This window comes from Xyrauchen texanus, chromosome 2 (assembly GCF_025860055.1).
Source record: "Xyrauchen texanus isolate HMW12.3.18 chromosome 2, RBS_HiC_50CHRs, whole genome shotgun sequence".
Taxonomy (NCBI): Eukaryota; Metazoa; Chordata; class Actinopteri; order Cypriniformes; family Catostomidae; genus Xyrauchen; species Xyrauchen texanus.
In genome coordinates, this window is record NC_068277.1 from 28,418,591 (window position 1) to 28,431,761 (window position 13,171).

A 13,171-nucleotide genomic window follows, 5' to 3' on the forward strand; every position below is an offset into this window, starting at 1 on the left:
ATCAGCACCACATCATGCAAAAAGAGACATTTTTAAGATCTTGATAATGTGGTGCCATTGGAGAATATAGCTATTCCTTCATATGTGCAAATGTTAATATTTATTTTAATTCACTATGTAATAACATATATTGAATATTTAAAAAAGGAAGTAAATTCTTAGCAGTCATAAAAATACACCCTTAAATTCCACAATTATAACTAATGACTAATTTTTATTTTCTAAAAAACACATGTAATGCTATTTTACACTATTGTCATTAAATATCTGTGTGAACTTGGTGCAGCTTAATCATATGAGACTCTAGAGGATTATAAATATCTGACACTCCTAAGGAGGGAAGGGTCATTGACACCATTGTGCAACCATGTCAAATGGATTAAACAATATTTTTTAGATTAGTTTTAGTTTTGTTTGTAATTCATTTCTGTTTTTCATTCAAGTATAATGCTAAGCAATATGGAAAGATAACATGAACACATTTAAAATACAATAAAGAAAAACTTTTGCCTTCCTGGTCGTGCAGACCAGTACAGTGTAATCAAGCCATCTCTTTTCATAATTCTTGTTGGACTGAAGATATCGATTGGCAAGAGGCTGCTGGGAAAATCCACTGTGACTCTTTCTTAGAGAATGCAACATCTAAGGAAGTTGCACTACTGGGTGCTTTTTTATCTGGCTAACTTCACATATCCACAGAGCTTTTTACCAAACATCTTGTACAATCTCTTTTCTCACCCTGGCTGATATAAGTATGAATAATCATAGTCATCTGAAATCTGTGACCCACTGCTCTGTAACAGAGACAACTGTGAATCTAAATTAATTTAGCAAAATGCAAGCTCAAAAATTATTTCTGGTAGAAGTCTTACTTAGTGGATACATTTATTTTGTACTAATACATTTTTGTTTTGTTTTTTGTTAAAAGACATAATTCCGTAACAATTGGAACTTGATTAAACATTCATAATGAACACTGTTTTAGATTTTTTGAAAACTCCATTCAAGAAAGTACTTTGATTAAAACATTTTAATGCAGAACTCATTCTATAGCTTAACTTCTATATTCATAGTACATAAAAACTCTTTAAACCTGACAATAAATGGGCACCAATGAGGAATCATTTGTCGAAAAAGAACCACATATTTTTGAGGTAAATAATTTTTGTTTACATTGGTCAAGACATTGACAAAGTTATACATTGTTAAAACATTCAAATAATGAAAAGAATAAAACACAAAGCAATTACATACATTTAGAATTTGTCTCATTCAAAGACAAATATCTGTTTCTTTTTTCTGAGATAGAGAGCTTCAGTGGTCTTAGTAAAAACTATTATGGCTACTAGAACTCTACCCAGTGGAAAGGTAAGTTTATGATGAGGTTTGAGTGCTCACCAGTACTCCTCTAGCAATGTGCTTTGTGAAAACACGTCATGCAGGAGATAAAGTCGAGTCATCAGAGCAGTCGCAGTCTGTTAGTGTCTGCACGTTGCTAGTTCAGTGGTCAAAAGTGTAGCCCTCCTTCACCGTGACTCCGAGTGCTTTAGTATGGTTAGTGGAGTTGGCGAAAGGGGGTCATGACTGGAATGGGTGTAGGCAGTTAATGGCGGCGTTGGACATGGACACTGCTAGTAGACACTGGATACTGAGCTAACGGAGATGATTGGGTAGTCCATGATAACAGCCCATGAGGATGCAGCAGAAGAGATGCTCCCATGCAGAAGTGATGGGTGGTTATTGTGTGTACTGTTTTACCACTATGATGGCTAGTGGTTAACCTCAGAAGAAGACTTCACTCTGCTAGGAACACACAGGTTTGTGCTTTAAGAGTTCTTCCCAGACATCTTCATCGTAATGGTTTTCACCTCTGTATACTCTCTCAGTCCATACTCGCCCCTGGAAAATGGACAACAACCATTGTCAGTGTGAACAGCATTGTATTGAAAACATAATCATGAAATGATATGATATGATATCATTGATATGCACTTACAGTTCACGACCATTCCCAGACATTTTGAATCCTCCAAAGGGACACTGGCAGCTCATGGCATTATAACAGTTAATCCTGCACACACAAAATGCATTTCACAATTTCATGACAATTCATACAGCTCTGTGAAATTATACAGTGGCAGTGTGTTAGGATTCGTCATAAAACAAGTAATTACAGTTAATGAGAGAATCAGTGACTGACTATGCTGGAAGTTTTTGAAAATGTTTATTCTATGTTTAAGGCACGTAAATCACCCAGTGATTTTTGGGATGTAAACAAAAACAAGTGGATATCAATTGTGTTGCTTTTGATTTTGTGTATCTGTTCATGTGAAATATCTCTTACCAAATGGTGCCAGCCTGCACAGCTGCAGAGACAGTCATGGCCTTGTTTAGGTCTTTGGTGAAGACAGCCGCTACCAGACCGTATTCTGTGTTGTTGGCTCTCTCAATCACTTCTTCAATTGTCTTAAACTTCATAATCTGCTGTACTGGCCCAAATATCTACAAAAAGTGCAAAAATATGACACGCATCTTGTTTAGTTTATTATAATACTTTTGCATATTGATCAGACACTATGTTAGTTACAAAAATCGAAATTTTGCAAACATTTCATGATGCTCTACTGGTACAAAAAAAATTGTCTTGTGCTAAGAAGTATAACAATGCCAGTGATACTGTAATGGTACGTCATAAATGGTGACGGTACGTTACCTCCTCCTTGGCAATGCGCATGTGGTCCTGTACATTGGAGAAGACTGTGGGCTCTATATAGAATCCTTTAGAGGACAGAACTTTGCCGCCACACTCCAGTTTAGCACCCTCAGTAATGCCACTCTGTATCAGCTCCAGCACATGACTCTGCTGCTCTGCACTGATCTAGAAAAGTCAAACATATACATTTAAATCCTCTCAATTTGAATGACAGAATCCAATCTTTATTTCAAATAATTATATGGAACACTTGCAACAGGCATCAGACTTTTTAATAATGATTTGCGCAGGTAATGCAAATTGTAAATTTCTTTGTATTTAATTTAGGAATAATATTTTTAAGCCTAGTTTTTTGTTGAAATTATTAATTAAATTACATTTCAGTCAATTTTATTGTAACATTCAAAATATTCCTTAAGGGTATATATATCTACACACTACCAGTAAAAAGTTTTGAAACACTTACTCATTCTTTATTAGAATTTTAGAATAATAGTAAAGTCATCAAAATTATGGAATAACATAAATGGAACTATGGGAATTATGTTGTGACTAAAAAAAATCAAAAATAAATCAAAACTGTGTTATATTTTAGCATCCTCTAAGTAGTCACCCTAGAATTTGCAGAGATGTACTCATGATATTTTCTCAACCAACTTCTTGAGGAATCTCCCTGAGATGCTTTTTAAACAGTATTGAAGGAGTTCCCATCTATGTTGGGCACTTATTTGCTGCTTTTCTTTATTATTAGGTCCAAGTCATCCATTTCAAAAACTTTTTTTAAATTATTATTACATTTTAGTTTTACAATGAAATAAATTAATATGTTGGCACAATAATATTTTTGTCGACAGAAATCATTTCAAACATTTAAGCATATGCCTTCAGATCAAAAGATTTTTAAGATCATGAAAAAAAGGTCAAGTGTTTTTATACATGTATATGTGTATATATATATATATATATATATATATATATATATTAGAGCTGTCAGAATTACCACATGAGATTTATAAAAAAAAGTTTAACATGTTTATTTTTTTAAATAGCGATTGACAAATTTACATTAATACAGCATAAACCAGCATAAACACTGGCTTGGAGGGTGGAACCTGTGTAATTGTCCGCCCGGAGTCATTATATTGGTGCACACTTCACAACACACTTAACCGCACTTCCCTGTCAGAGATAATATGATGGAGAAATACATTAACAGTATTTAATGTACAAAGTAAGCCTAGATGGAACTTGTGATATAAATCAAGTATTTTTCAGCCAATGTAAGGTGAATTTTAATTACCACAGAAGCACAGCAAATCTTAACTATCACCAAAACGCTTTTCATGAGGAGCTCAAAGCGCAAATTGATGCTGGCGTTGCTTCCCTGACGTTAATCATGAATGCGGCTTCACGATTGCTGCTACAAAATGGAGATCCACAGTCTGCCAGCAGATAAATATTGTAGAGGATGAGTTTAAGAGATTTAAAGCCTATTGCAATAAATGTGAAACCTATAAGGGAACAAGTTCTTTCAATTAATCAAACTCCCACTTTTACTTTGGGAAACATTTAATGTTACTAGAATTGGTGCTATTATAGTGCATTTCTATCTTTATACTGTGGAAAGCTTTGTTTGGAAAATGTTAAGAAAGCATTATATTGTTACATATTTTATTGTTTTCTTTCCTAAAAGGGAAATAAATGCATTTTGACAGGAAAATAAGTATTTATGGTGTAAAATTTCAGCATTTTCAAAATCTGCAATTAATCACAATTAACAAAAATAAATAAATATGCGAATAATCGTAGTAAAACAAATTAATTGACTGCAGCACACACATACACACACACACACACACACATATATATACATACATATGTGTGTGTGTGTGTGTATGTGTGTGTGTGTTTAATGTCAATTCTTTAATATTATATATCATTTGCATATGGTCTTACCTGAGGTCCCTGCTCAGTGATTGGGTCAAAGGGGTTTCCCACTGTCTTTCTCTGAGCTCTCTTGACACTCCTGCACACAAACTCATCATAAATGGGCTCCTCCACAAAGATACGGGAGCCAGCCGTGCAGCACTGACCACTATTAAAGAAAACACCCTGATGGGCCTGCTCCACTGCCAGATCCACTGAAAGACACAGAGACCAACCATATTATTAAACAGTTGTCAGCACAATACACAGCAGATGGGGCAAAAGCATTGCTAGTGACAGGTGTGAAACAATGTTAGTAAGTGAAACAGTCTATCATTTTTAGAAAGTCCAAAACAACAGGTGATGGATAAATCTGGAATGTATGCCCTTAATGCTAATAACCCTTTCAAAGTAATATATTAATGGACTTGGAGCCTTACGTTTATTGTTAAGCAGTTGTGGTTCATATGTGTATGTGCATCTGTGTGGGATATTGGACATCTGGGAAAAAGGATGGACTGCCAAGGATGGCTGTGGCATTTGAAGGGTTAATTGAGCTACTAGATTTATGGCGGTGTTGTGATTCGTCCGGGCAGGATCCATTCAGCTGATTTATGGGGGGCATGCTCAAGGCTGCTTAAAGCATTTAAAGGTTTGGTGAGCTTCTTAGAGGCCCAAAGGACCGTTCATCCAATGGTAATCAGGGGTTAAGGGAGTGAGATTTGTTCATTTGCATGTACAGTATATATAGATCATGACAAAACATAATGTGATGTATCAAGCAGATCTTTGAAGTCTTTGATTTTATCAGCAAGTGACAGAGAAGTTCTCCATGGCAGAACCTGAGCACAAACTGTTGCGGCAGGACAACAGGAGGGGAGCTATAAAGCAATGTCTGAATACTTACAATCGGCATCTGCAAAAATTATGTTGGGACTCTTTCCCCCGAGCTCTAGTGTGACTCTCTTCAGATTGCTCTTTCCTGCTGCTTCTTGGATCAGCTTGCCTACCTGTGGAGAGAGAGAGGAGAGTTGCTTTAATCACTGGCAGCCACTGGACACCAGTGCAGAGCCCTACTAAATCTCAACATCAGTGGGATGCTGTCATTAATAAATCTTGCCTCATAGGGAGCCCCCATGACAAGGCAAACACCAGCACCAACACCACCACTACCAGGCCTCACATCTTAAATATCTATTAGTGCTCACAATGGTGGCCAAGCAGAATGGAATGCCCCGCTTCCTACATGGAACAGTATCTGTTGGTTAATCGAGAACAGGAAGAGTTGACCGCAGGCTTGCGTAGGATGCTCAACACTGTTTGTGGCCACAAACTAATAGTGAAACAAGACCCTTAAAATGCATAACTAGCTTTGTAGGTGCATAAATGAAAGCATATGTAGGAGTATGCAGTATGAAGTGAACAGGATTATTGGTCTGTTTTTGGTTTCTTTTAGGTTTTTTTAAGCAAAGTCCTATTGTTTCATAATTCCATGTCGTTTGCAGCTTTTTCTCGAAGAAGTTCATATCCAAGCTAGATTTCACAGTTCCCTCCACTTAAAGTTTCTCATTATGTGAGGACTGGCTCTCATCTTACATGCTGTTCAGGGCCAAGTAAGCACCACAGACACTGCTCAGCTGCTGGGCCCCGGCATTGTTTCACATCACAGAGAACATTATGCTCACTTAAAATTGTGAGTATGTGTGTGTGTGTCAGAGAGAGAGAGAGAGAGAGAGAGAGAGAGAGAGAGAGAGAGAGAGAGAGAGAGAGAGAATCACTGTTCACAGCCAACTCAGCACTCGGAGAGGCTTGCGAGCAGCACTCCTAATCATAAACAAACAATTGTAAATTTTTCCTTTCCATCAAACATTCTTACTGACAGTGAATATTTTATCTATCTGTTTTCCATCAGATAGCAGTGAAATAAGTGGAGAGGGGAGAACACAGAGGGAAAACAACTCTGCTCATTTCCCTCTGAAACATTCACATAGTGGAAAAATGTAAGCCTCATTTTTCACACAAACTTGTCTTATAAGTTAGAATAACTTCCTCTCATAGATACTTTGTGTTTCTGTGTTTGTCTGCAGTAATGAGCACTATCCCGCTGAAAAAAGCATCATGTCCCCTCAGATTTTGGAGACAAGTGCATTTTGAATGCAATTTCCAAACAATTATTTGAATCTTTGATTGTTTAGTTGACCATGTATTGCTTTAAAATGAAAGGTCTGACATGATTTATCCACCGCTATGTCACTTAAAACTTGTATGACTTTTTCCCATGAAACATAAAAAGAGCTATTATCAAAATGACAAAGCCGGTCTTTTCCATACAACATTTTGTTTTGTTTATTAAAACAGACACTATTATAATTATAATAAAATTATAATTACAATTAAAAAAAAGCACAATTTAAATTGATTTAAACCGACTGATCTCAGTTCTGAACAATCTGGGCTGTCAATAAAGGGTTAAAATTTTAACGCAGAGTCATGTAACCAAACAACATGGTGCTGTTCACAGTTTGTCTTTGGAAGAAACGGCAACAAAACTACATCTGGTAAGAAACCTAATTAAGTTTTTACATTGAAACCTGAGAGTCTTAGAGTCTTTTCAGTGATTTGAGTGATTTATCGTTAAACTTACGGAGTTAAACATAATTTACACTAATGTGAACTTAAGCAATTTTTTCCATAGAAATCCTGTATTTACTGTGCATTATTACATTGAGTAAATGGGCTCATCAAAAGCTGAAAAAATTGCTTTCAGAGGCTTTATATGCAGGTAGGATGAAAATAAGGTGCATTTCCAACTGTTCTGAGAGCAGTGCAGACAGACAGACACTGGAGGTTAAGCCATTCGCTAAATAGGGAGCGAGGGAGTATCCTTTAACTCTCTATGCAGCTAAATGCATTCACATCCAAACAGAAGTTCAGTTTCAGGCTGCAGATGATGTTTGGAACAATGGTAATCAGTACATAGATTCAGAAATTATAATGTATAATTTTATATTAACATGGTTGGCAGTGATTGGATTATATTTTGGGGTGGAGGGGGGGGAGGGGGGGGGTGCACGCATCAGTCATGCTCGGGTCTCATTTGGTTACATAACAACAACTATAAGAATGAAAAAAAACCTCTTGCTTTAAGTTTGCTTTTAGATATATCACAAGATGAAAAAGACATCACACTGCACTCTTGTCACACACTTGACTCCTCAAATTGCAACAAAGGGCAGGTCTTACAGTGCTTTTGTAATACTCCGGAATCTATTACTTCGTTAGGGAAAAGGTCCCTTGTCGCCCCCACCCCTAGGCCATGTCCTCCTTCATACATATACACACTGAAGTGACTCAGAGTCTGTGTATGTACACAATCGCACAGCATGAGAGATCTCTGCTGCCTAATCAAGTCCAGATTAAAGCACAGAAACACACGCAGCAGTGGTGCAGCAGGCCAGGAGAAGAGCGAAACCCTGTGTGGCCACTGCCCAAAAAGAGGAAGGGCGAGAAGGTTGGGTCTATGGTGATGAGTTTCCTGTGAAAGTCACTCAGTGGAAGTGTGGGTGAAGGCGGGTGGGTTGGGACTATTTTCAGAGTGATGCAACATTCATGTGATGATTTGTGTGGCGAATGCACATTTCTTTCCAAGGCTCAGTCATCGCATTCTTTTTTATCAATAACATTTTGATGCAAAAGAAAGAAATTGTCATCGCAGTCATCAAAATTGCTGAGAACTGGGAAATGAGCTAACTGTCATTTCCCACAAAAAAGAAAACATCTGTTGCATTTTAAAAATGCTTTTCAAGGGCATAAGCTTGGGTTGTTTGCTATGGAAACAACACTTCTGTTTGTATTCTTGTCATTAAGGGAAATCTTGCATACACAAGTTTACTTAGCTATCTAATTTGGGATATAAAATAGATTTGTTTTTGTATAAAGCTAATTTTAATTACTATAGACTAACCTATACTGTAACAAATGTTACCTGCGATTGTTACCTTAAGGAGCTATTTTGACCTGATTTAACCCATCAAAATTAGTTTTGTTGGTGTAACCTAATGTATTATGTTTGATTCAGAGATGTTAGATAGTATTCTTTTACTTGAAATCAACAAGTTCATTTACATGTTACCTGTTATGTATATCCTGTCTTGTTTCACTGTTGCCCTTTTGTTTGCCATTTTTGTCACTTTTGCATTTCTTAGTTTTCACTTTAGTCCCTTATGTAACTCCATAGTCTCTTTGTTAGCGTTCGTGTTTTCTGTCATTGTTTTCACCTGTCCTCATTAGTTTGCCTTTTTGCTTCTGTTCATCACCTTGTTATCTTGTTTGAGTTCTGTTCGTTCATTGGCCCCTTTTTCCCATGTTTATGTATTTATACCCTGTTTCTTTGTTCAGTCCTTGTCTATCGTTGTTTGATGTCAGCCTGGTGTGTGGTTCCTTCCCGAGTCCTCTGTTTGTTTACATCGTGTTTAGTTAGCAGTTTTTATGTTTGATTTCCCCATTGTGGGTTGTTCCTTTGTGTTTACCTGTTTGTTAATTAAATAGTTTAAACTGCGTTTGGATCCGCATCTCCTTGTCTGCCTCGTTGCTCAAGCGTTACAGAACGATAGACCACACATGGATCCAGCAGCTATACGGGCCAAATGCCAGCTGCTCAACTTGCAGCAAGAAGACCAGCCTTTGGTAGACCACGCTCTCTACTTTCTCCTCCTGGCGACCTTTACGGACTTCCCGGACTCCGCATTGGTGTTTTTTTTTTTAAGGACAGCTTAAATCCCTCGCTGAGGGAGCGGGTGCCACAGGCAACGCCTGGCTGCACTCTCCGCGACTACCTGGAGACGACCCTACTAGCGTGCAGCTCACCGCTCCCTGTCACACCAGCCTCACCTGTCAGCGAGCAACCCCCCATGCCAGTGGCTTCTCTTGAACCTGCACAGTCCACTTCGTCCGCCCAGAGGAGGAGGAAAAGACAGGCTTCCGCCTCCCGGCCCACGCCTGCCCCGGTCTGCGAGCCAGCGGCCACGCCTGCCCCGGTCTGCGAGCCAGCGGCCACGCATGTCACAGTGAGCGAGCCTGAGCCCTCGTCAACCACGGCCAGCGAGCCTGAGCCCTCGTCAACCACGGCCAGCGAGCCTGAAGCCACGCTTACCAGGAACAGAATCCCAGCTTCGCCAGTCGCATCAGCCCGGAGGAAGAGGAGAAAGGGAGTGGTCTCTGCACTCCAGCCTCCGCCTGCCGTAGCCCCATGCCCTAAACCCCCCTTGGCTCTGGCCTCAGCCCCGGGAACCCAAGCCGGCACATACCATGGTAACCCAGCCAGCGCCTGTAGCCTCGACCGTCAGTGAGCCAGCGCCTGTAGCCTCGACCGTCCCTGAGCCAGCGCCTGTAGCCTCGACCGTCCCTGAGCCAGCGCCTGTAGCCTGGACCGTCCCTGAGCCAGCGCCAGTGGTCATGACCGTCCCTGAGCCAGCCTGTAGCCTCGACCGTCCCTGAGCCAGCCTGAGCCTCGACCGCTCAAGAGCCTAGCCAGTGGTCATGCCCGTCCTAGAGCCAGCGCCTCTCGAGCCTTCCAGGGCTCCGCCTCCCGAGCTTTCCAGAGCTCCGCCTTCCGAGCTTTCCAGAGCTCCGCCCTCCGAGCTTTCCAGAGCTCCGCCCTCCGAGCTTCCCAGGGCTCCGCCCCTCAAGCCTCGAGTCTTCCAGGGCTCCGTCTCTCAAGCCTCTCGAGCCTTCCGGGGCTCCACCCCTCGAGCCTCCTACGGCTCCGCCCCCAGAGCCTCTCGAGCCTCCTGCGGCTCTGAGCCTCCTACGGCTCCGCCTCTCGAGCCTTCCAGGCCCCCAAGCCTTCCAGGGCTCCACCCCCCGAGCCTCCTATGGCTCCGCCCCCAGAGCCTCTCGAGCCTCCTGCAGCTCTGAGCCTCCTACGGCTCCGCCTCTTGAGCCTTCCAGGCCCCTCGAGCCTTCTAGGGCTCCGCCCCCCGAGTCTCCTACGGCTCCGCCCCAGAGCCTCTCGAGCCTCCTGCGGCTCCGCCTCCGGGGCCTCCTACGGCTCGGCCCCCAGAGCCTCCTACGGCTCCGCCCCCAGAGCCTCCTACGGCTCCGCCCCCAGAGCCTCCTACAGCTCCGCTTCCAGAGCCTCCTATGGCTCCGCCTCTCGAGCCACTCAAGCCTTCGGCTCCGCCCTCAGAGCCTCCCGAGCCTCCTACGGCTCCACCTCTCGAGCCACTCAAGCCTTCGATGGCTCCACCCTCAGAGCCTCCTACGTCTCTGCCCCCAGAGACTCCAGAGCCTTCCTGGTCTCCGTTCCTAAAGCCTTCCACGGCACCGCCTACCTCGGCTCCGCCTCCTGAGCCTCAGCTCCACCTCCTGAGCCTCCCTCAGCTCCGCCTTCTGGGCCTTCTGAGCCATCACCTCCCTCGGCTCCGCCTCAGAGGTCCTCCTTGGCTCCGCCGGCCTCCCCTGTGGCCACACCATCTCCTAGGCCACCAAAACCGGCCTCTGTCCTGTGGTCACCTCCCAGGTCCCCTGAACCGGCCCTTGGCCCACGACCACCTCCCAGGCCACCAAAGCCGGCCTCTATCCTGTGGCCTCCTCCCAGGCCTCCTGACCCGGTCCCTGTCCTGTGGCCTCCTCCCAGGGCTTCTGACCCTGTTCCCGTCCTGTGGCCTCCACCCAGGCCTCCTGACCCAGTCCCTGTCCTGTGGCCTCCACCCAGGCCTCCTGACCCAGTCCCTGTCCAGTGGCCTCCTCCCAGGTCCCCCAAACCTGTCCTTGCCCTGTGGCCAGCTCCCAGGCCTCCTGCACCTACCCTTGCCCGGTGGCCAGTTCCCAGACCATCAAAACCTGTCCCTGCCCGGTCGATACCTCCCTGGCCCCCTAACCCTGTCCCTTTGTGCCCCCAGGGACTGCCTAATGGGCCCCGTGGACTGTCTCATCTCCATTTGTGCCCCCGTGGACTGTCTCATTTCCCCCCTGGACTTCCTGTCTGCCCCTTGCACCTCCATGACCTGCCTGTCTTGCCCTCTGTCCCCCCTGGTCTGTCTGTCTGCCCATGTGCCCACTTGGACTGTCTGTTTGCCCCTGGTGCCCTCATGTTGTTTTTGTGGGTTTTTGTCTTGTTTTTTGTCTTCTAGGATCATCTGGAAGCCGATCCTTTGAGGGGGGGCTCTGTTATGTATATCCTGTCTTGTTTCACTGTTGCCCTTTTGTTTGCCATTTTTGTCACTTTTGCATTTCTTAGTTTTCACTTTAGTCCCTTATGTAACTCCATAGTCTCTTTGTTAGCGTTCGTGTTTTCTGTCATTGTTTTCACCTGTCCTCATTAGTTTGCCTTTTTGCTTCTGTTAATCACCTTGTTATCTTGTTTGAGTTCTGTTCGTTCATTGGCCCCTTTTTCCCACGTTTATGTATTTATACCCTATTTCTTTGTTCAGTCCTTGTCTATCGTTGTTTGATGTCAGCCTGGTGTGTGTTTCCTTCCCGAGTCCTCTGTTTGTGTACATCGTGTTTAGTTAGCAGTTTTTATGTTTGATTTCCCCATTGTGGGTTGTTCCTTTTGTGTTTACCTGTTTGTTAATGAAATAGTTTAAACTGCATTTGGATCCGCATCTCCTCGTTGCTCAAGCGTTACATTACCACATGAAGAACATATTTTAGGTACCTTTTTTTTTTTGTAAGTGCAAACCCACAACCTAGCTAAGTATGTACACACACAAACTCCTCAAGCAAATGGCATCATAAACCTTAGCACTGTTCTAAACATCACCAAATCCACTTCAATTAATAAAACAACACATGTGAAATGTGTAGGGAGCGATCAAAACATACACTAAAATGTTGAGATTTATGAAATGCTATTATTGAATAAAGGGCTTAAAGGTTCTAAGCAGCTAGGCTAGAAATAATCATTGTTTAAAATAAGCTGTGTAGCTGTCAGAGAGGCCTGTTTTAATGGTGTAAATTCTGGTGCTCCATTCCTAACATGGTGTGCCCCCCTTCAGTCCCTGGCTTTCTATTAAATTTATACAGTTTGCTTCAAAGAGTTTTTTTTCTCCAGGGCCACAGTGTAACTGTCTAATGTTTGGTGTATAGAGCTGAATAGGAAGGATACTCTTTACACAGGACACATATAAATTATTTGTGTTTTAACTTAGGTGTCTTATAGTGAAGGGGGAAACCAGACTGGCACAATATAAATGGTCTTCATTTATTGTTTTTGTTCTGCGTCCATGAGAGACCACCTGTGGATTAATATCTCACCCTTACATCCATTTAAAACCTGTTTATTACAAAAGATTTTGGAAAGCCAGGTGGTTCACTTAGCATTTCCTTGTGTGGGTGTGTGTTTGGTCAGATCAGACAGTCCCTTAGTATGAACTCTAACAGACTGTGATGATGAATTTCCGTCTTATTTAGCAGCATAAATCTGGTAAATTCTTTAAATATATATATATTTTAATAATTTAGTGTGAATTTATAACATTATTCTTTGTGTTTTAATGCCCTGACATTAAATAAATAGTCTGCATTTCT

General features: G+C 42.3%; 1 protein-coding gene across 1 annotated transcript in view; it reads right to left on the reverse strand.

The window, feature by feature from the left end:
• Positions 1-758: 758 nt before the first annotated feature.
• Positions 759-13,171, reverse strand: part of aldh1a2 (aldehyde dehydrogenase 1 family, member A2) — a 32,174-nt gene continuing 19,761 nt past the window's right edge. Inside the window, exons 8-13 of the mRNA XM_052153605.1 lie at positions 5,547-5,649; positions 4,670-4,854; positions 2,714-2,878; positions 2,345-2,502; positions 1,997-2,071; positions 759-1,899 (exon numbers count right to left, since the gene is read on the reverse strand). Of these exons, the coding sequence (XP_052009565.1) occupies positions 1,827-1,899; positions 1,997-2,071; positions 2,345-2,502; positions 2,714-2,878; positions 4,670-4,854; positions 5,547-5,649 (759 nt within the window). The 3' untranslated portion in view covers positions 759-1,826. The remainder of the gene's footprint in view (positions 1,900-1,996; positions 2,072-2,344; positions 2,503-2,713; positions 2,879-4,669; positions 4,855-5,546; positions 5,650-13,171) is intronic.